This window comes from Notamacropus eugenii, chromosome 1 (genome assembly GCF_028372415.1).
Source record: "Notamacropus eugenii isolate mMacEug1 chromosome 1, mMacEug1.pri_v2, whole genome shotgun sequence".
Classification (NCBI taxonomy): Eukaryota; Metazoa; Chordata; class Mammalia; order Diprotodontia; family Macropodidae; genus Notamacropus; species Notamacropus eugenii.
The window spans coordinates 399,219,138-399,243,720 of NC_092872.1; the positions used below are offsets into that span (position 1 = coordinate 399,219,138).

At 40.6% G+C, this 24,583-nt stretch overlaps 1 protein-coding gene across 10 annotated transcripts in view; it reads left to right on the forward strand.

The window, feature by feature from the left end:
- The window catches only part of LOC140518610 (teneurin-2), a 678,931-nt gene that overhangs the window by 579,583 nt on the left and 74,765 nt on the right, over positions 1 to 24,583 (forward strand). For all 10 annotated transcript variants that reach the window (XM_072630913.1, XM_072630906.1, XM_072630907.1 and 7 more), the window contains one exon: positions 15,537 to 15,683. In XM_072630913.1, coding sequence (XP_072487014.1) covers positions 15,537 to 15,683 — 147 coding nt within the window. The remainder of the gene's footprint in view (positions 1 to 15,536; positions 15,684 to 24,583) is intronic.

The window sequence follows — 24,583 nt, forward strand, 5'->3', positions numbered from 1 at the left end:
AGGGCCACAAGAAATAGCCATTTCTGACATGAAATAATACTAATAGCCAACATTTATACTGGGGCCTCTACGTGGCACAGTGGATAGAGCACTGGGCCCAGAGTCAGGAAAACCTGTTCAAATCTGGCCTCAGACACTTACTGATTGTGTCCCCCTGAGCAAGTCACTTAACCTGCTTGCCTCAGTTTTCTTGTCTATCAAATGAGCTGGAGAAGGAAATGACAAACCATTCCAATATCTCTGCCAAGAAAACCCCAAATGGGGTCACAGAGAATCGGACATGACTAAAATGATCGAATCATAAAAATATATATTGCCCTTCAAAGTGTGCAAAGCACTTTACAAATATCATTTCACTTTATCCTCTCCTTATTCCTTGAAGGTGGTTTTATTTAAAAAATAAGGAAACAGAGGCAAACAGATGTTAAATGACTTATTCATGATCACCCAGCTCATAAATGTTTGAGCTCAGACTTGAACTCAGGTCCTCATAGCTCCACGTGCAGATCTCTACCTACTTTACTAAGTGGCTACCTGACACGTTCATTAGATAATTAGATAAAGGAGACTTCATGACTCTTTGTCCTTACCTCTTCTATATCATTAGTTTTTACTGTATTTAACATAACCAGACTTAAAAGTTATAAGTGAAGATGATTACATTTCTGGCGTATAAATCTTTTCCTCTGTGCTCAAAGCTATATGGGTTAGTTGTAGAGTTTTATGTTATATATGTCTTTGGGGTAAAACATGTCTCATCAACTAATTTAACTCATAAATATAAATCATTCAGACTCAGCAAGACTCAGTCATTGAACTCATCACTGGGAACTTAACTTCCAATATCTTCAACACCGAAATTCTTCCTTATTCCCACAATCCTTTCCTCTTATGTCACTCCCTCCATTGAACTAAAGTTATGTTTTGCCCTCATTCTGACCTCCTGTCAACCTCTCTCTGTTTTTCCAGGGCCACAGCCAACTTATAGCTTCTCTTTCCTGAGTCAGTCTCTCTGTGCTGAGATCCATGGTCAGTCATTTTAGCAAGGCTTTTCAATAGTGCCCTATACCACCTCATGTCCTGGACTTTGCCCTTTTTTATCATAGGCTATAAACACCTTCCCCCGCCCCGCCCCACCCCCCACCCCCCCACACACATATACACCATTGTCTTTTCCCTCTCCTCCCCTGCTGCGTATTACTGGAAGCGTCACTGACCTAAGTTAACTAGATCCACTAAAAATACATACCCAAAAAAGCTCTGCCAACACTGGTGCTTGGCCATACTTCTCTTCATCCCTTATGCACGTCAAATCTTATTTCTCATGATGACAGTTCCAAATCGTTTCCACACTCTAGTAGTCCCCCCTTTCACTCAACATGTCACCTTGACCCCTACATTTCTGAGAAGATACTGCAGTGATTACCCAGTTGCACTGCATGAACCTTTCCATGATCATCCACAATGGCTCCAAAGCCATTTTGTTTCAAAGAAAGAGTTGTTCTTCTTTATTTCTAATAATAACCTCTCCCTTCTCCTCTTGGACTTTATTCTATCAATCATTGCCTTTCTACTTTCATCTTCAATTTCTATCTCTCCATCAATTTCTTAAACAATATTTCAATAAAGAATATTCCAAACAATAAAGATCTTCCTTCAGCTGTATGACCTTATCCCTACAATTGGGGGTCATTTTACCCTCAGACTTCAAGGAAAAATACTCTGTACTCACTAACTACACTTTCTCACCACCCCCTCTCCCTCAGCCCCTTGCAACCTGAATTTTGCTCTATTTTATGTGCTTGGAATGTCTTCCTCTCCCTCTCCATCTGCCTATTCAAATTATCTCTCTTGTTCCAGGCCCAGTTCTGTGAAGCCCTCTTTGGCTCCCCTAATTATCTCCTCTTCTGAAGTCTCACAATACTTTGTACCTTTTATCAAATTCTGCATTGTAGTTGTTTACATGTGTGTTACATCTGCCCTTCGGATGATAAGCACGTTCAAGCCTGAGGCCAAGTCTTATTCTTTAGATCACTTAGTCCAGGATCTTGCCTACAGTAAGTGTTCAACTTTTGTTGAGTGAATGAATGAGTGAAATATAGAAGCCAGGGCAAAATATGCTTATGGGGAGATAATGAAAGCTGGAATAATCTGAGTTTGCCCAGAATGAGTTGTAGGATATCTGTAAAGTTCTCAGTTTTGGTAAGATCACACCAATACCAAAGTGCCAATGAATGTTTATCTATTTATCTGATCTGAATGCTACACCTATTTTAGTTAGATATCTCAATCCCCACCTATCCCACCAGCAATATCAAGTTACACTCAGTGATGTGCCTTTAAAATAACTTCTTAGCAGTAAAAGCAAATGATTGCAGTTATAAAATTGTCTCTTTTAGGAAGCATTAAAATGCTACTAATACTGATAGCAAAGAAAAAGGCACCAGCCTAAGACTTGTTCAGGGATGAGACACAAGTCTATCAAATGGAGGAGATATGCTTAAGGAGAATCATGAAGACTGAACCTCCACTGGCTTCAGCCACAGGGGAAAAAAAGCATGTTAAAGTCTTGTTCCTTGGCCTCCCATTCTCTCTCATCCTCTGCTTTTCCATTTTGGGAATGGCACAATGCTTCCCTGGCAGACAGTCACCCGGGAAGGATGGCCTATAGGGCAGGCAAGCATTTTTTTTTTTTTTGCCAGCTCTCTGAATTGTCATCTGCTTACACCCAGCAAGAAGAGCTGAGTCTTCTGATAAGAAGGTTCCTAAGTTATTGAAAGACTATCTACCTGCTGATACAGGGCCAGTAGAAGTCTTTTAAAGGAAAAGGAAAGAAAATCTACACTATGGTTCAGAATAGGAGTAGTCAGAGTAAGACAGCCCACAAGAGAGATGACTGTGAGTTGCTGGATGGCTAGGGAACCATATATTCATACAATAATATCTGGCATTTGGGTAGAGCTTTAATGCTTACAAAATGCTTTACATATGTTATCTCATTTGACAATAATAATAACAACAATAGCTAATATTTATATGGGATAGCTAGGTGGATAGAATGGATAGAGTGCCAGGCCTGGAGTCTTCGTGAGTTCAAATCTAGCCTCAGACACATATTAGCTGTGTGACCCTGAGCAAGTTGCTTACTTCTGCCTCAGTTTCCTCATCTAAAAATGAGCTGGAGAAGCACATGGCAAACCACCCCAGTGCCTTTGCAAAGAAAAGCCCAAATGGGGTCAGGAAGAATCGGGCACAACTGAAAATGTGCTAAGCACATTACAATTATTATCTCACATAATCCCCACAACCACCTTGTGAGGGAGGTACTATTGTTGGCTTAATTTTACAGATAAAGAAGCTGAGGCTAAGAAGATGCCAAGAGGCACACAGTTATTAAACGTCTGAGGCGGATTACAAACTTGGGTCTGGCTTATTCTAAGCCCTGCTTGCTATGCCTCATATATGAATATAGGGAGTTTTGCTTAAAGATAAAGTTAAAGCTACTCACTCCACTGGGTGTCCCATGAGAATCTCAGACTCGCCAAGAGCAGATCAGAACTCTTTATATCCCCACTAAACTTCCCCGTATCTGCCAAGGGTACCACAAGTCACCCAGGATTACAGCCTCAGAGCTGCATCTGAGCTCATCTCTTCTCCTTCCCATCTCCCATATCTAAGCAGATGCTGAATCTTTCTGAGTCTACTTCCACATTTCTCACATTGCTCACCTTCTCTTCACTCACTGAGACACCATTTTTATTCAAGCCCTCATCATCTCCCACCTGGACTATTGCAGTAGATTTCTAATCAAACTTCCAGCTTCTAGTCTCTACTTTCTCCATTCCATCTCCTACACAACTGCCACAATTATTTTTCTAAAACACAAAGTGACTCTGTCACTCTCTTGCTCAAAGAACTTCAGTGGCCCCCTATTGCCTTAAGAATCAAATATGAATTCTTCACCCTGGAGTTTAAAGCCCTTCACCCTCTGGGTTCAGCCTACCATTCTAGGTTGCTGTCCTTCACACCGTACATTTCAGCCAAATTGGCCAACTAGCTATTCCCTTAACTTGTTACTCCATCTCCTAACTCCTTGGCTTAGGATGCCTTCACTCTCCATTTCTGCTTCTTACAATCACTAGTTTCCTTCAGGTGCTAGCCCCTGTGGAAAACCTGATCTCTGTAGAAGGAGGAGTAGAAATAGTATTGGTAGTATTTGAATTTGGAGTTATAGAAGATAGCTCTGCTTTCCTTGTGATCTTAGTAACAGAGATGGAACCATTGGTTATATCATCTGTTTTTCAGGAACATATTCCTTTACCTCTTTTTTCCATCCCTTTCTTCCAACTCCTTACAGGTTACCTCAGAGAAGTTATATCTCACAGAGTTAGTCTGACTGAAACAATCATTTGATGGAAACTGCTATTTTGATAATAGTGGGTGGGATTGTTTCTAACTATTCAGTTAGTTTTTTGACAACTACCTGAATCAATCAATTGTTTTAAGGTCATGTAGCCACTCCCAGGATAAGCCACTGTAGTACAGGAATGCAAACAGTATAGTCGGGTTGCCTCAAACCACCAGGAACATTGCCCCTAACATTATGATTTCCATAACAGAACTTGACCAATACACTGGGGGACAACCCCTCACACAAAGGTTGATGGGTGAACTTTCTCAAATTTGAGTTGACTTTTTATTAGAGTTCACATTTTTACCAACTTTTCTTTCAATTAATTATTCAAAACAATTCAGAGTTAGCGTTCTCCCAGCAACCGTAACTCTGCCATGACTATATTAAGGCGTAAATTAAATGGCATGTTTTGAAATAAAGTTAATTTTGTATTCACCAGCGAACTGAGTTACGGTTGCTGTGGGAACCACCCTTTTGAATCTCTTGACTTTTATACATTTAAATTCTCAACCCTAACATCATACAGTATATTTTGCTTAGACTTTTATTTGCTTTTTACAGTAAGAAGACAGCTGTGGTATGATGGCTAGAGAGCTGCCCTTAGATCTAGGAGGACTAAAGTTCAAGACCCAGCCTCAGACACTCACTAGCTGTGTGACCCTGGACAAGTCACTTAACCTTTGCCTCAGTTTCCTCAACTTTTAAAGTACAATAATAGCACCTACCTCACAGGGTTACTGTGAGGATCAAATGAAATAATATTTGTCAGGTGCTTAGTATAGTACCTGGCACATAGTGCGCATGTAAATATATATTCCCTTCTCTTCCCCTTCCTAAACAACTCTTTTAAACTATAAATTGAAGAGTAGTTTTTTTCACTGGAAATTCCCTATATCAAAGAAATCAGAAATACACACACACACACACACACACACACACACACACACACACAATTTAGTCTGCTTGTCCTTGACTTAGATGTCCTATCAGAGATTGACATAAAGGTATTCATCTGTCCCTGAGACTCCTATTTATGCTGGGTCCTGTGGTCCTTTATGGAATAGCAGCCAAGAAAAAAAAGCTAAGCCCCATTATCTTGAAGATGTCAGTTTTTGGGAGATAGCTTTTCTTAGAAGGACGAAATGGGAGTAGAACCAGGTCTCTCCAGATAGGCTATTCTCTTTGTATTGCAGTGGTGCCAGGAATCCCATCCAAGGATATTTTAAATATGAGTTTTATTATTCAATGTATAGTGGATGACCTCTGAAAGCTCCAAGTCCCTACCTATACCATTCATCATGCAGGCATGCATGACAATACATCGTGACTTATTAGCACCACACAACAGCAAAGTAGCATTTCACAGAGCCACACAGAAAGCAAGCAGCTCTGAGTCAAGACTCATTGTGGGTCTCTTCTAAAAAGGTATGCTCAGCAGAACAAGAATGGGAGTCGGACTAAATCTTTCTGGATGGTGATTATGGAAGTGGTAGCATATGCCAAACTAAAGACAGAAATCTTCTTTTGGAAGGGGATGCACAGACATGAAAGGCTTCAGGACTGCTAAAGATGTGAGAGCTCTGTCTATAAGGATTATTGACTTTTTTAGTCTTATTGGAAAAATCGGTCATGCTTTTTGCCTCCTGGGGATTGCAATGCTGTGATTCCTATTTTTTTTTTCTAAATTCTGCAGGTTAGTAGCTGAATAAGCATTCCCATTCACTATTCAATTACCCATTTAGCCAAGAGGTGACTTAGCAGAAACAGCCTGATGTTTTGCATCTGTAGAATGTGCTATAAAGGAGGAATTTTGTTTGCCTATATGTGGGAAGATTTAGAAGAAGCAGCTCACTTCTTCCTAAGGGCACGATTATTATGCACAACTAGAGCATAACTCCTGATATTGGGATCATGCAGATTGTTGGAATTTTGATAGCCATTCTGCAGACTTTCAAAAAACAAATCTTTTCAGGCTTTCTGTTGCTCTACAAATCAAATCATCCTCAATCTAGTCCCTAGTTCTAGTGTGAAGATTAAGATTCTGAATGACTAGTGTACAACACTACCCTGTCTTCAGCTGGTCTTCAAAAATGCCGCCCCTCAGCTTAGTCAGTGTACATTTGGGGAAGCCATCTCTAAATGCTTCATAGACCAGAAAATGTGTATCAGGGGAAGCATACATACACCATATGCAAGTGAATTTTCAAAGATTAATATGCTTACATGAATTTACCTGAGTCCCATGGGTGCAGATAGGTTAATAAATAACAGATAAAGCAACCAAAGAGCATTTATTAAGTGCCTACTATGTGCCAAGTTCTGTACAAAGCACTAATTGTTAAATTACATTATTGAGAGGAGGTAGTGAAAAGAGAGGGTTTTATTGTTTCTTTAGCACAAAGAAAATAGAATCAAATTAAATAAAATGTAACTCAGCTGCTGAGGTCACTTGGTAAGCAGTATTTCTAGACCATATCTCTGGGGCAGTTGGTATGTGGTTGGAGAGGAAATTCAATTGATATCAAGATTGTCATTCTCTTGTCATGTTATAATCATATAAAATTGAGGTATATCTACGACAAATGGGCTCCCCTAAAATAATTGGAGACAATGCAAGGGGATTAGAAACCATAACCACTAACATCATAGAATTCTTCTGAGTAGCCTAGCAAGAAAGTCTAAACAGGAGCAATGGGACAAAGCAGACCCAAGAAAATTGACTAGAGAAAAAGTATTCCATTAGAATGGAGTTATCGCTGTGAGGAAGTCTTGGGAGTACTACTGCTGGAAATTGTTCACATTTAGTTGGATAAAATATCTGGGAATGCACTATAGAAAATAAACTCATGCCACAGAAGAGGACTCACTGACGTAATAGTTCTTTTCTATCTCTAATTCCTGTATTTTGGACAATTTATACTCTTTTAGGATGCCATATCTTTTCACCACTTCATGTACTTAATACGGAAAAGCAACTTAAAGATGAGTGCAGATCAAACACCAAATTCCATTATCTAAACCTTATTTGTTACCTGATTATCATCTGAGAGATTTAATTTTTTTCTTTCAACAACAGTAGCAACAACGAAATGTTTTTTTTTAAGTCCTTCTTGATCTCTTTGGTTTCAAAAAAAATTTCTCATAAAGACTATATTGGGAAATCTTCACAACTATAGGATTAGCCATCCACTAAATAAGAGGAATAATCTTTGTAAATGTGAACTCAAGATCATAGTCTCATGGGCCTGCCAGTCTCCTCCAAATTCATCATGACCATTTTTATTGTCTTTTTGTGTAATCCAGCCCAGACTAAAGACTATGTATCCTGTTTTAAGAGTTCCTGAAAATGACAACCATAGCTCCCAGTTAGTAATGGGACTGATCAGCCCCGAATGTCAGGAAATTCTTTTCACCTACCTAAATAGAACCTCTTTTGCTACTATCTAAATCCATTTCTTTTTGTTCTGTCCTTATGTTTAAGATAATAAATGAGTTGTTTGACCATGTTGGGCTCTCCAGTGAATCCCATTGCGTACTCTGGGTAAAGCCCCAGTTTGATTCATTAACTATGATAGAGAAGAGTCCATGTCTTGTCTTTTCAGGGTCTCCTCCCTCATCCTCGTGAGCCTTTGCTTCTACCCCTACCTTCTGCCTACATGAGAGCTGCTGGGGGGAAATAAAAAGCCCAAACAGTGCTTTTTTTCTCCTAGTAAAAGCATGCTTGCCAGCAAGAGTTCAGCCTACATACACATCCATCTACCCCCATTCACTTTAACATCCGTGAGCAAGGAATATTTAGTGATTTCCTTACATTTTCTAAAGTTGTGCTGGGGGGAAAGAAATAAGATGGCAATTTATCGTTGGCCTGATTTTACTCTAGTTAAAAGAGAAACGTCAGCCCTACAGTAAGTAACGAGTCTGTGCCCACAGGCCTCGTAGGTGTCATTTGTATTTTTATGACCCTCCTGTGGCTCTAACGATGCTCAGTGGGTGTAGAAATTGGATGGTTAAAAATAACAAATAAGAAATCAAAGTCAAGCCTTTGTCCTTATTTCCATACTCGCAGGCACCTAATTCATTATTTGCTGGACAGCCGTGGGAATAAGCAATACAAGGTACAAAAACTTGATTATCCTCCAAGAACCAAATTAAACCACTGGGCTTTCATATTATTGTCATCCCTACCTTTGTGTAACTTTTATCACTCTCTTAATCTACAGACACGCCTTCTATTCTTTCTCTCCAGATATCTGTTGTCTCTTTTATCCAGGAGGTCTCAGCTTCCCTAAATATAGAATGACACTGTCCAGTATGTACACACACACACACACACACACACACACACACACACACACACACACAGTCCTAGTTTCCACTCACCATTTTTTTTTTTATTTCCAATGTTTTATCAAATGTCTCTTTCACTCAGTGAAGTTCCATCAGTCTAGGGACTCATCTGAATGTCTACAGGAAAACGAGGAAATAAGCATTTATGTAGCACCTACTTTGTACTATGTACCTACACCTGCTATGTGCTGCGCCAAGTAATTTTGCTTATCTTATTCGATCCTCACAACAACCCTGCAAAGGGTAGGTGTTATTATTGTCCCCATTTTACAGTTGAGGAAACTGAAACAAACAGAGGCTAAGTGACTTGGCCAGGGTCACACAGGTGGTAAGGGTCTGAGGGTGGATTTGAACTCAGGTCTGCCTGACTCCAGGTCTAGCACTCTACCCACTACTCTACCAACTTCCTCTGTGTTTAAGAGAAGTGATGACTGATAAAGCGTTTAAAGGCTTGCAAAGCATTTTATAAACATTCTCTCATTTGAGCCTCATAAAAACCCTCTGAGGTCAGTGCTGCACTATCACCTCCACTTTACAGATGAGGAACTAGAGTTCCAGAAAAGGGTGTCTTCCCCTCCATCGCACAGCTACTAAGAGTTGGAAGTGGAGTTTTCCTCAGTCCCATTCTGGCACTCTGTCCATTAGCCATCCTGGTAGCTTTTGCCTTCTGTGATGGCTCTAAATGATGAGGAATGACTCTGAACATGAGCATAATCATCTATATCATATCTTAGTGAAACTGGTGTTAAATACACATAGTGATGCCACTACCTTATGGGGAAAATGGCAGAAAGGGGGCCAGATCCCACAGCAATAAAATAGGTTTCACTTAAACCGCTCCTACCTCCATGCCACCCCTAGGGTAAATAGTTTGCCTCCCTTCTCTTGTCTTCTCCCTGTTTACTCCTCTGTTTGAGAAAAATATGCTAGTTTAAAAAATGTAAAAAGGTACCTTAAGGTCTTAGTCTGTGAGCATGGTTAAGTTTGGAAGAGATTCAAAACCCAGCAGGCTCTTCTCATCTCATATGTCTCCTTTCCACAAAGAACTGTCTCCTACTACTAGTCCCAAAGCTCTTGTCCTCATCTCGTAATCTTATACTGACAATACAAAATGGTGAAAACTTGGAAAATGAAAGACAGAAAAAACAGACAAGTTCTCTTTCTTTATTAGAATTTAGGGAGGGTCCATTTTTAAGAGCCAGGCACAACAAACCTTTCAGTGTTCTTTGAGGCTGGCATTACTATCTTCCTTTTCCCACACTATCCATTAGGATTTAAAATGATGCTGATCAGTAAGAATCCAGGTGCAGTCAGAAAACTTGCAGTGGAAACAGCTGGATCCAAATGGTGTTACTTCGCAGCAGTCCTGCTACTGTCAAAAGTGATTTTTGCCTTGTGAGCAAAAGTTGGGACCACAGAAAGATGATTCTCCTTCCCAACTTTCCTAGTCCTTCCTTTGTGTCCTTCCCATATCTGCACAGACATGTATCCCCAATTTAAGATGACTGACTGCTGAAAGATCATTTCTGCCTCTGGAAGATCATGATCACTCACAAGAGGCAGGCATTCAGGGACTAAGTTTTCCAAAGCTACCCTTACTAATCTCCAGAGTATAGAAATGTTATACATGATTGCACATGTATAACCTATGTTGGCTTGTTTACCATTTCAGGGAGGGGGATGGGAGTGATGGAAGGAGGAAAGGATAGAATTTGGAACTCAAAACTTCTTGGGGGTGAAATAATTTTTTTTTTAAAGTTATTGAAAAAGAAATCTCTGATTCTATGTTTTGCACCTTCTTTCTTGCTCATGTTAGCAGTAATAGCAGCTAAGGTTCAGGGCAGCAGTTTGAGTGTGGGTGTACATAATGTATTCCCACAACTGGCTGCCAGTGTCACCTTACTACCTGAAAACAGTTCCTAAATTCTTCCTTCTTGTACACATGGATGAGTGAGAGGAGCAGGTCCTTGGTCTCTCAGAAACAGAAATGCTTCTTTGGCATCCATTTAAAATTAGTTGAAGGTTTTCCCCAGAGTATCTCAAAACATCAGATTAATTTTCTGGACCTTTGCTACTGCTGTTTAGTTCAAATGGCCTCCGAACCCTCAGTAAGCATCTCTCCCCAAGGTCTTGGCTATTTTTAACCATAAACATTTCTAGACAGCAAAGGTTGTCTACTAAATGTTACTGATGATTATACCTCCTAATTCTAGTAATGTCTGACAATATTGCAACTACCACGACTTCAAAATTTTTAAAAAGTGGTATTTAGAAGAGAGGAATAGAGTGGAAACAGTGACCCCTCTTTAACATAAGATTCAAAAGAATAGACCCTTGGGGAAGGACGGCACTTCTCCTTTGATCCCATACCAACGTTAGTCCCACTGTGCTTTTCTTATGCTTTCTCTACTTTTCCTGCCTTGGTGGATGGTCTTCTGGTTATATTGGGAAGTACTTATCAGACTTTCATTAAGAAGTGTGTGTGTGTGTGTGTGTGTGTGTGTGTGTGTGTGTTCATCCTTCATTGTCGAAGAAGACCACGCCATCAGAGAAATGATGACATGACTTGCACTTGACTTTGTTTTGAGTGAGGGAGGGCTGTGCAGGTCACCAGCCTCACTTCTCCTCCAGAGCCATCTGAATCCAGTGACCGGATATTCATCAGGATGACTGGAGATGACCCAGGATGAGGCAATTGGGGTTAAGTGACTTGCCCAAGGTCACACAGCTAGTGAGTGTCAAGTATCTGAGGTGAGATTTGAACTCAGGTCCTCCTGACTCCTGCACTGGTGCTCTATCCACTGCACCACCTAGCTGCCTCATTAGGAAGAGTAAGCCATCAGCACAGGTTCTGGGATCTTCCTAGGCAGTAGTCTAATGAGGCTAGAGGGGAGACAGGGCACAGTGAATTTTCATGAGATTCACTGCTGTCCAAATGCTGAGGAGACAGATCTCTGTATCTAGATTTAGGGGCTCCAAACAAGTTAGCGTTTTCCTTCTTGCCTGCACTAGCTGAGGAGAGGGCAGAGATACACCTGAAATGACTGGAATAGCCCTTGAACAAGGCCACACCATGGACCAGAAAAAATTGATGAAATATCAAGACGAGTTGGTTTCCCCTAACTCGGAACAGCCTGTTATTCAAAGCATTGATCTGGATTATTTATTATATTAGATTCTTAAGATGGTCTCTAGCACCAAGTAGGTATTTCTCATTATTCCAACGGCTTGTTCATTCAGTCAGCTTGCATTTATTCTCAGTTTGTTTTGTCTTCTTCCCCTTCATCCACTTCCTTGCTTTTCTATTTGAAGTAGGTATTATCTCCTGAGCTTTTCCAAGTTGCATTTGATTCTTAATGTTAAAATCCCTTCTCCCTTCACATCCCTTATGCAATATTAGCCATTTATTTCTATCTCTAAATTGCTGAACATGGTAGAACATTCCTTTTTAGAAGAACCTTTTATGATAATTACAGCTTTCTTCAAGTGCATGTGTGCTCCCCTTTCACTGCACCATAGACATTATTTTGTGTTAGCCTGGCTTTTTTTTTTAAAGCAAAAAGGCTTCCTGCTTGAAAATTGTTGACAAACAGGTTTTTTTTAAGTGAATAGAATTTGGTAGTGATTCATCCAACCCTGCTCTGGTACCCGGAGTGGATGGAGAGGGGAGGGGAAGGAACAGGTGATTGGGATTGCTTTTTTCTATTAACAAGGATATAGAAGGTAGAAAGCATTCAACATACAACCTCTTACTTCCTTGGTCATCAAAGTCCAGTACTGGACTTTGGATTGATAGGCTGTCAGATAAGGTAAAGTTGGCTTTACCCCCAGCATCACTGTTGTGATTAGCAGTTCCTCCAGGGAGGCAGAGAGATGGACTCTATGGGGAGGTCCCACTATCTTCTTTCTAGTCTAGACAGAGTTTTCCAAGCAGAGGCCAAGCAGAGTACCTGAAGTACCCTTAGTCCCATGTCTCCCGCTCCATGTCTAAACCAGTGTTTGGCACCTCCCAGAAGGCTCCATGTGCTTTAGACACAGAGCTGGCATCAAACACAGGATTGACTTTGAAAAATACTCTGTGGTCTATGTGGTCAATAACCCTGTCCCAGAGGACTCCACCCTGTAGGTTTGTTGGTTTACCCAGCCAACAGTTCTGACCCTCCAAGTTCACATCCTAGAAACCCAAGTCCAATTCTGACTTTCAAATCCTCTCCAGAGGGAATAACAGCCCAGTTGCCCACTTGCCCTGTAGACTAATTACTTCTTACATTTTGTTTTTCCTTAAGAGAAAGCTGGCTTTGCATTTTACAAACACAACGCATCGTCTCTTCTGAAGGCCACCAACAGAATGAACTTGTGCCAGGGGTAGCGTGGGGTTGCCTAGCAACTCCACGCACCTACTGGGGCTGCTTTCTTCAGTCTTCAAGCTAAAAGCAAAGTCATGTCCATTAATTCCCAGCTGCCCTGATACTTTTCAGAGATTTGCCAGCTTCCCACTGTTCATGTTTTCATCTTGCTCATATGATGTGGAGAAAACCTGCTACTGTGATCTGTTTATCTCACTTTGGTTGGTCAAAGGGAAAAAAATGGAAAAGGAGGGGAAAAGCTACCCAACCCAGGCATACACACATTTTGAGTGCATATCTCTGGCAGACAGGCTAGTATTGATTGTGAATTTAAATTTTACATTACAAACTTGGGCTTCCTCTACAATGAACCTTTCTCTGACACTTTTTTTCCTGTTTTAATTCAGAAAACATGACACCTCAAAGGGGCAAGATAATTCACACCCACAGTAGTTACCAAGGTGTTCAACATGTTGGAAGACCATTCAAGTGAGGGCATTTCTTCTGTTCTAGTAACCATACCTCTCGAAACTAGGAAGCTGGAGATAATTTGCGATTGGTTATATGCCTTTTTTTCCCTCCATCTTAGAATAGTAAAATTTCTTTATTTTCACTTAGTGAGATCCTTCTGATGCCTGTAGAAATAACTGCAATTCTTTTTTCTAAAGCTGCTCTCCCCCATTTCTTTCACCACATATAATTTGATGAAGTTGCTTAGCTTCTCTCTGCCTTAGTTTCCCCATTAGCAAGAAAAGTCATAATGGCTTGGAGACCTAGGAATGAGGGAGATTCATTAGGGAGTGTTAGTGCATACCTGTGCATTCTTAGCTGAGGGCAGAATGTTGCTGCAGTTAAATGCATCCTTTACCCATGGCATCTCTGTTTCCTTCCTCCATCTTCCCCAAGTGCCTTCCCTCTGCCTCACCAAGTGAACTTTTGTCTCATCTGTTGTTTGTCTTGTTCTCTATTGGGAGTGGCTACTGCTTCTCACTCCTACCACCAGCTGGATAGAACCAGGAGAATTTTAGGACAGAGCAAAAGTTTGCTGGAACCCCAGGCCATTTTGAAAGAGCCCTTTGAATTTGGGGTGTAGAGTCATGTATTGATTCTATTGTCTCTCTGCCCATAAAATGAGAGAGGGTAATTGTTTAGCAAACCCATCCTTAGTGCTGGTGAGGAAAATTGATTTAATAGAATCATGCTTTTTTTTTTTCTAGAGCAATTGGTGTACGCCTATTTCAGGTTAGCCATCTTGACTCCATCCTCTATTGCAAAACTCTCCATCTCTTCTCCATTGCCCAATTCACTTTTCTCTACAGTACATGCAAAGTCATTTCAGGGGAATTTGCTTTTTCAATGACAGCCCAATCAATGACCATTAGTACACAGGCATACTGAGGAGGAATAGGTGTGGACCTTCATGTTAGCAACTAAGATGTTATGGGTGTGAATCTGTGGTAACAACTCTCCTGTTTGTCTGCCTGGGTCAGAACAGGATGAGAATTCTTCCATTCAGCTTCAGTGCCTGGGGCCATCCCTTGTCTCCACCCAGGGACCCATACTGTGTCTCTGCTCAGTAGAGGGACAGGTTCAGTCATTTCTGTGACATTCAGGGCACATTCTGCAAGTGTGTAAGGGAAAGGAGGCAGAATGTTGATCTCAACCCTAATGACCAAAAACAAACCAACCCCCCAACATCCCCCAAAATAAAAAGCATTCACCTCACTCATTGAGCATTTATGCACTTGGGAAATTTCTCAGGCTTCAACTTTCATGTAATTCAGTATTTTAAACCCTGCCATAAATAGGTTGAGTAATAAGTAGCCAACTTTTTAAAGCACCCATTAAAATTTAATATTAAAAGAGACAGAATGTGAAAATAGCTCAGCAGACTAATCCGGTTCTCAGTCATGAGAAGCCTGTGATAATTATATGTAAATATATCTTTAGAATTCTGAAAGATGGAGAGGGCACTTTGCCATCCTTAGTTGAAAGGAATATTATTCCCTTTCTGCAGAGGGCACTTCTCTATAATGCAAAACAAAAAAAAAAATCAAGACAGTGTCCAAACTAAGACACTGGTTCGAAAAAAATCCTCAACTAGGTAGACTATCAACTCAGAACTGATTTTTGTTTTCTGGAATGAACTGTCGAACTCCATGCGTTCGGAAAGTTCATACAGAACCAATCACATAGGGCAGTGGCAGCAGATCTCCATGGTGCGTATCCCCTTTCATGTACTCCCTGCTGCATGTGTAACCCGCTTCCCCCAACTCTGTTTCTAAGATGGACATTATCTCCTCCCCACCCTCTACCTCCAAGGATGGCCCCGTGAATGTACAGTGACTTCGTTCTCCCTTTGCATGGCCCTCAAATTTATAGTGTGGATCTGTGTCCCTTGTACTTAACTTCTTTATTTCTTCAACCAGATGGCTGCCCCGATTTGTGCAATGGCAATGGGAGATGCACACTCGGTCAGAACAGCTGGCAGTGTGTCTGCCAGACCGGCTGGAGAGGGCCCGGATGCAACGTTGCCATGGAAACCTCCTGTGCTGATAACAAGGATAATGAGGGAGGTGAGCAAAAAGTCTTCCAATTCCCAGTCCCTCAAGAACAGAGGGTTGTATGTACTTTAGTCATGAGTCCTTTTACTACTGAAAGACCTCTCCCATACTATTGTCAAATGTTGTTGTAACATTTCCTTGAAACAAATTAGATGGTGAGTATCGCATCCTCATGCTGATATGGGCTCCCTTCGAAGGCAGCTTGGGGTGACAGAGGGCTTGATGCTGCCTTCAGATAGTCAAACACCCACCATCACAAAAGAGTCCCTGACATTGTCTACTGAATGACTGATCCTGACAGACCTTTTGGTGCCATGCATTTCAGATGAGAGGTCAGGAGCTGACCTTCACCCTGAGCCTGCCCTGCCCGGCCAGTGCCAAGTTGACAGGTTCAAAGGGGAAGGCAGGAATATTTACAGCTACCAAGAAGTAGGCACCAGGCCCAGATAATCTGATCCTCAACAGGGCACTGCTAAGTTTGCTCCAAGTTTTTCCTCCTGCTCCACGAAGAGGACTGGGGTGTTGTTTAACATAAGTGAATCCTCTTAATTTCCTAGTTCTTTGTAATGTCCGCTAATCATGAATCTAATTGTGTCCTGACCCCACTAATGGCAATCTTTTATTTTTTTGTTTATTTTTTGCTTTGGGTTTTCATAGGATTCCAAAGTGCCATGCTCAGTGCTCACATTCACACTATTATGATATTTTCTCTTTCCTGAAGTGAAGTTAAAATCCTAGCACTTTCCTACCAGGATTCATGACAGTGTGTGTGTGTGTGTGTGTGTGTGTGTGTGTGTGTGTGTGTGTGTGTTTTATTTTCTCATTCCTGCTTGTTTCACAAAGTACAACAATCACTTATTGATAATCTTGTAGGTGTTTGGCTGGTTCCCTTCCCCACCCTGGGCATCTACAGTAGCATTGGAAGAGCCTGGGACTGGGGTGGGGGTTGGGGGCTCTCGCAAAAGGAAAGGAGTGGGGTAGGTGAGAGGGAAGAATAGAATGTTTTATTTCACAACAGAGATTCTCAAACTTTCTGTTTTGTAAGAGTCTAGATTTCAAACTAGAAGGGATCTTTGAGGTCATCAAATTTAAACCCATTTTACATATGGAAAAACTGACCACCAGAGAGGTAAAGTGATCTGCCCAGCTCAGAGTCACACTAAATGGTGACTGAGGTGATATTTAAACCCAGGTCTTCCTGACCCCTAGTTCAGTACTGTGCCCACTGTATAACTACATGACTCTTGTCCTCCAGGAAGGAAGGAAGGAAGAAAAGAAGGAAGGAAGGAAGGAAGGAAGGAAGGAAGGAAGGAAGGAAGGAAGGAAGGAAGGAAGGAAGGAAGGAAGGAAGGCCAGGAAAGGGAAGGCAAGGGAAGGAAGGAGGGAGGGAAGGAGGGAGGGAAGGAAGGGAAGGAAGGAAGGAAGGCAAGGGAAGGAAGGAGGGAGGGAGAGAAGGAAGGAAGGAGGGAAGAAGGGAGGGAGGAAGGCTCTCTAAGCTTGATGGCCCCTGTTTCTAGCCCTAAGCACCAGCAATGTGTGGGGGAAGGGGAGGTGGAAGGAAAGACTACCCGCCGCAGCTGCTGCTAGCTTCCAGAGGCAGAGTCAGAATGAGAGCAAGGCAAAGGAAGGGCACAAAAGCAAATGAGCCAGTGATTATGCTAAAGACAATAATGGCCTTGTTATGGAAAGTATTAAAGGAAACCTCCCAAGGAAGTAATTAACCACATAGAAAAAGAAGCCACACAGTGTTTATAAAAAGAAACTCCCAGTTAATTGTTATGTCAGGTGAGAGAGGTAGACACAGACTCTCTCTCACCTGACATAAGCAATTCTCAATTAAACTGAGTGCCTTCTTTCTAAGGCAAATCCAGGGCTCAGATTCTCTGTTCTGTGGTTAATTACATCCTTAGGTAGGGTGCTAAGCACTTTACCATCTATTGATAAATATTAAAACTGCTTGTCATGCAGTCTGGACCCAGTCCTATAGCCCCCTAATTATATCTTTTTTGGCAAACTCTGCAGTAGCCCCAATTCTGATTTATGAACTATTCATGAAAGACTGTATTGGTCTATAAACCTGGCTGTGTGACTGAGAGAGGGTTCATGCCGAACCTGAATGCTCCAGGAACAGCTGCAAAGAATGCACTGGTTATAAATCTCATGATCGGGGAAAATAGCAGAGTACACTTCAAGAAGAAGAGCATAAAAAAGGCCAATTGCTTTTCTATCTAATACTGCTTTGTAGTATTGTTTTGTTTTGTTTTACCTAATTCTCAGTGTAAAAGTTTAATTATTTTTTAAGTAGGGAAAGGGAGAGAAAGAAGAGACCTTTCGATCCTCCAAACCACAGAAAAATACTGCCCTCTATCTTTGTTTTAGCTCCTTCCACCACTTTTGCTCCCCTACTGTCTTCCACCCTTTGAATCTTAACAATAAACATGAAAGAAATACCATTCTTTCAACATTTATTTGACAGGCATCTATTAAGCACCTACCATTTACATAAATAGTACTGGGCTCTGAATGTTGATCATAATATCTGAAAAGTGGTGCAGGAAAAAGAGGGCTGGTTTTGAAGCCAGAAGACCCAGGTTCAGATCTTAATTCTGTTTCTTGTGTGATTTTGATCAAGTGATTCAACCTCTCCAGGACAATAATAACTTTATTTAGAAAATGAGAAATTTGGATGAGATCACATCTAAGGTACTTCTAGGTCTAAATTTGTGAACCTATGAAATAATTCTTCATGAAAATCTCTTTGCTCTCCATGGACCCTTAATAAAAGCAGGTTTTCTTTAGATAAGACTTGCCAGCAAGCAGACTTTTTTTAAAAAATAGCATGAAATCTTCACTTGAACTGCTCACCCCAATTTGAAAAACAAGAGGCTCAAAGAAATATTTTTGCTTACAGGAGACAAATACCAGCTCATTAAAGTCTGAGAACACACACAACATGTGTGCCAAGTGACAGGCAGATAATATTTAATTATCACCACCAAGTCAGAGGTGTGAGTTGTAGTTCATCACAGATGGGGAAAGGGGGGAAAAAAGGGGTGTACATTCCCTCTAAAAGTGGTAACTGGAAGGTGTAGTAAGCTTGGATAGACCATCTGGCCTTTAAATACCACTCCTCCAAATCTGCCTTCCTTGCTCTTGTAATATACTTGGACTGAGTGTTTCCAAGCTTCCCAAGCTAGTGGCCTTCTATCTCTCAGGAGACTTCATCTGAGACACACACATAGACACACACACACACACACACACACACACACACAGATCCTTAGCGCTGATGTGACATTGTTAAAGCACCTATTGTATCTCAGGATAACTTGTGATTTGAGTGAGCATTGGTAGGAAACTTCTCTCTAAATTGATGATGTTAATGAGTTATAATTGGACATAGCATGATATGGTGAATGGAGGGTTGACCTTGGTGTCAAGAAGATCTGTGTTCAAGTCTTGTCTTTTACATATATTACTGACCATGAGCAAATCACTTAAAAGAAATAGACTCTCTGAGGTTGAAGTGAAATAGGAATGCATTTCAGGCACAAGGGACAACTAGTGGAAAGGCAATAGAGATGGGAGATGGTTATGTCCTCTAAAACAAACAGAAAAACAGCTCTGACATTATAAGGCCATAAGAGTAAAGATGTAAAAAAACTCCTAGTGGGGATTGTTTCTCTCTTTGTATTCATATCCCTAGTGCCTAGCATGGTGGCTGGCACATATTAGTCTCTTAATAAATGCTTATTGATTGATTAATTAGTTGATTGGTTGGTTGATATATTACAGAGGAGTGCTTGATCTGCATCAGTGGAGAAAATTCCACAATGGGAATTCCCTATGAAATTACAGGTCTAGAAGAAAATTACAACTAATAATCATTAAATCGTGTCTTACATTACCTGAATAAGGAGGAGGGAGAAAAGAAGACATTTTTCCTCCCTGTTTCTATTGCCAAATGTCTCCCAGCCTTAATACTTAAAAGCCTTTGGATTTTGCTCCCCATTATAAAGGCCTCTTATTTTTCTCATTTCTCCTCTTCCTCTTTCTTTCACTTTTCAGTACTCTAAATAAATATTTCTCTCCGTATAACTGCATTGAGTTGAAGCCCAAGGACTATATTTTAAAATTAGAAATGGTCAGTTTCAACCAGATTAGGCCAGTCCAACCTGATAAAAGAGAGCTATAAATGTTACTGTGCCAACTCTCACTTTTTCAATCTCTCTAGGGCCACATCAGTCTGTTCATTCTTACTCATTTTTCCATATATAACTCTTAATTATTGTGTACTCCATCCATTCTTCCGTTTCTGCTTTTTGAGGGCTTTGTATAATATCAAAAAGTTATTTTCCAGATTTCTTTGTAATTCATATACTTATCCATCTTCATTGTTTCATAATTTCCTGTCATATTTTAATGGTATTTGTATAACCTTAAAGTATTATAAGCACTTTAAATGTTATCTCATTGGATCCTCACAATAACCCTAAAAGGTCATTGCTATTGCTCTGCCCATTTACAGATGAGAGAAATGGGGGCTGAGAAAAATAAGTTGATTTGCCCAGGGTTACATAGCTGGAAAGTATTGGGCAGGATTGGAACTTACATCTTCTTGATTCTAAATCCAACATGCTGTCCACTGTGCTTAATATGGTATTTATCCACTTCTCTATTGATTTGAATTTAGATTTGTTATTTTCAAATGTAAATAATTACAGTTATGAAAAGACACCAAGGGGGCTCTCTTTCCATATGAAATTCATCATGGGAAAATAATTCTGTCTTTGCATCTCTAAGTTCTAAGTAGATAGGTAGCTTAGGCATGTTCTTAAGTACAAGGGAAGCAATGCCCAGACTTCTTATAAGGGCAATTAAAAATGCTTCACCCTGGCTCCCCATTGCTCAGTCTGGCAGCCTGGAGTAGAAACTGCTCCAGGGCCTCAGAAAATTCCCACAAAATGTAGTAGAGCTATATTCATTGAATTGGACTAGGTTTTTCTATTTGGTTCGAAGGCCTTGTGGCAACTTTAGTTGGAGGTAGAAGCAGAAACTAAATTCCAGAGATAAAAATAATGTATCTGATGCTGAACAAGAAGAGTATGCCATGAGTCCACCACCGGGCCACGATATCTGTTAGTTCTCTGATCTTTGGAAGGAATGCTGAAATCCCCAAAGCTGAAATCTACGAGAACAGTTGCAAGTACCTGGATTTCCCTTATTGAGATAAGATTTTTTACTTAATGGATGTATTCAACATTATTGACATTATTAACCATTTTTTTCTTTTTGTTCTGTTTTGGGGCAGCAGTAATGCCCAATGATCATAATGTCCACTGTTGCTTTAAGATAAGCAGGGAAGCAAGGACAGGGAAGCAGAGTGAGGCCACCAGAAAGGTTCTGTTTTTGTTTTTCACCTTATTGTTCCAGTGGTAATAGTATGCGTTTCACCCAAATGCTGCAGAATGTTTCTCTCCCAGAGGAAAGCTCTCAAGCAGTCTATGGCAACCTCGTGCTTTCAGCTTTGTGCAGGGATGGATCTCAATTCTAACTAGTACTTGTGGGTTTTCTGGTTTAGTCATTTCAGTCATGTCTGACCCTTCATGACCCTCTTGGGGTTTTCTTGGCCAAGATACTGGAGTGGTTTCCCATTTCCTTCTCCAGCTCATTTCATAGAAGAGGAAACTGAGGCCAATGGGTTAAGTGACTTGCCCAGGGTGTAGTAAGCATCTGAGGCTGGATATGAACTCAGGAAGATGAGTCTTCCTGACTCCAGGCCAGCACTCTGTAGATACACCTAGCTGCCCCTCTAATTAGAGCAGGGTTTATCAATTCCTTCATTTGTCCTCTCACAAGTGCTAGCTTGTATAGCCTATGATGACCTGCGATCTTTCAGAACTTTGTAGATTTCAGAGCAATCCTTTCCCCCAGTATTTACCATTCACCTTCATGTTTTTATCCCTTCAATTCGGATGATCAGTTTGGTAAGAGGCTGCCATAGGTCAGGGATGAGGAGAGTCTTTGTCTGGGCTCTCAGTACCCTATCTGAGACAGTCAAGCTAGGTCTAAGTGAGGGGAAGTAATATTGGAGTAAGTCCAAGGGACTTGGCCCAGATATAATTGTCCCCCTACTGATCTTCTCCTTTCCACCTTCCCATCTTCTAACTGTCCAAATTGGTTTGACGTGATCCAGGGATGCTACTCAGGCATTTTTCACACTTGTTAATTAATAACTTTCCTTGGCTAATGAGAAAGGAGGGGCTTCAGGGGCCCATGAGAGAGTCATGTTCCTAGAGGCTACCTGACCACTGGAAAGCTGTTCAAACTATATATAACTTAGTTTCTCTATGCAATAAGATGGAGGGGATCCCTACCTGCTTAGTGAATCAGTTGTGAAACATCCTTGATTAATATTTGAAAAAAAGGTTGATTTTTAAGGCGGAGGGAGGAAATGCTTACAAAATGCAGTGTAGCAATATTGCTTGAATTGGACCAGGTTTTTCTATTCATTTGAAAGACATTGTGACAACTCCATTTGGAGGTAGGAGAGTTTAAATTTCAGAGAGAAAAAATAATGTAGCTGATGCTTAATAAGAAAAAGATATCATGAGTCCACCCCAAGGCCATGGTATCAGTTAGTTCTCTCACCCTTGGAAGGAATACAGAATATCCCCAAAGTTGAAATCACATGGGAAAAATATGGTTATAAGTACCTGGATTTTCCTTTATTGAGATAACATATTCGGCTTAATAGAGCAGCAAGGTGGTGCAGTGGATATAGTGCCAGACTTGAAGTCAGGAAGAAGCATCTTCCTGAGTTCAAAACTCACACTTCCTAGCTATATGACCCCATGTAAGTCACTTAACCTTATTTGCCTCAGTTCCACATCAGTAACATGAGCTGGAGAAAGAAATGACACTACTCTAGTATCTTTACCAAGAAAATCTCAAATGGGGTTACAAAGAATCAGAATTTGGGATGTATTTGACATTATTGACCACATTCTCCCCCTCTCTACCCTCTGGGTCTTCATGACTGATCACTTTTGGTTCTCCTACCTGACAGTTCTTCTTAGTCTTCTTTATTATGTCATATAATATCTGTATTATTTCTTCTTTATTATATCTATGACACACCCAGTCAAAATCCCTCAGGCTCACAACCTAGGTGTCATCCTCAACTCCACTATCTCTCACCATCTCCCCACATATACCATATCCAATCTATTGCCAAAGCATGTAAATTTCACCTTTTTAACATTTATCAAATGCATCCCCTTCTCTCCTCTGACCCTGCCCCTTATCACCTTACTCTGAGACTATTGCAATAGCCTGGTGGTGGGTCTGCCTTTCTCAAGTGTCTCTCTACTCCAATCCATCCTCCATTCAGCCACTAAAGTGATTTTTCCTAAAGCACAGGCCCAGCTTCCTCAACTTTACCTACAGACCTCTCTTTCTTTAAGTCCCAACTAAAATCTCATCTTCTACAGGAAGTCTTTCCCAACCCCTCTGAATTCTAATGCCTTCCCTTAATTAATTATTTCCTATTTATCTGATATATATGTGAGTGTGTATAGAGAGAGAGATAGATGTAAATGTGTATGTGCATATGTGTGTTTGTGTATATATATATGTGTGTGTGTGTGTGTGTATGTAGTTTGTATATGTTTGTTTGCTTGTTTTATCCCCCATTAGACTCTGAGTTCCTTGAAGGCAAGATAGTCTTTTTCTTTTTTTTTAATATCCCCAGTGTGTAGTACAATGCCTGGCAAAAAAAAGGCATTCAATAAATGTTTCTTGACTATAACTGTGGATCTTGTGCCTTTTCATTTCTCCTTATATTCTCACTTGGTGAGAGCTCCAACAGGTTCAACTATCATCTCTATGACAATGATTCCCAGATCTGTATGTCCAGCCTATTTTCTCCCCTGAGCTCCAGTCCCACATTATCAACTGACTATTAGAATCCCAAAGTGGATTCCTGTAGATATGTCAAACTCAACATATGCAAAACAGAACTTATTATCTTTCCCACCTGGGTCCTTCTCTCATGGATTTCCATACTGCTGTTGAGAACACCATTCTTCTGATCACCCAGGTTCCCAACTCCAATGCCATCCTCACTCTTCATTCTCTATCTCCCCAAATATCCAGTCAGTTGCTAAATCTCATCATTTCTCTACAGCATCTCTCACACATCTTCATTACTATCATCTTAAAATATGAAGGATGGAGAGAAGCAAACATAATAAATGGTGTACAGTAAAAAATGTCTTAAAGGGCCCTCTTGCTCTTGGTTAATTATAAAATAAAGTGTTCAGAAAAGAGGGACACCCTTTCTAGAACTTCTCATCCAGTGTTTATGAGTGTCTATCAGCAGATTCCCCTCTAGGAAGCAACTGTGTTTAGCTCCTTACTAAGACATGGCAGGATTTGGGGAAAGTTTATGAAAAAGATAAAAAGGAACACAGGATCAGTGTTGTTTCAAAGCTGTTTCAGAGAAAGAAGCCTAGAAAAGCCTACCTAAATGAGAAGATTTTTCTACAGAAAATCCTCTGTAGCTCATTTCTCAACTACTGAGCTTACCTGTTAAAAGGTGCTTGGAGTACGAGTTTACTCAGTGTAGCACCTTCAGTCTTATCCCCCTCTCTAATCAGGCCCTTAGTAGTTTAAATGGTTATTAAGCATCTCTTGGGGAATTATTTTTTTCTGATTAGGTGACAAATCAAATATTCCTCATATAATTGTGATTAAAATGTATAATCCCAAAAAAGGAATTGTATAATAATTTAAATCACTCTGGGCTTATTTTAGGGAATTAAAGGATTAGAAACACAGATTTAACAGGTGGCAGAAGGTAACATTTTAAAAATTAATTTCCGCTCCTTTTGTTACATGACTTGGCCAGT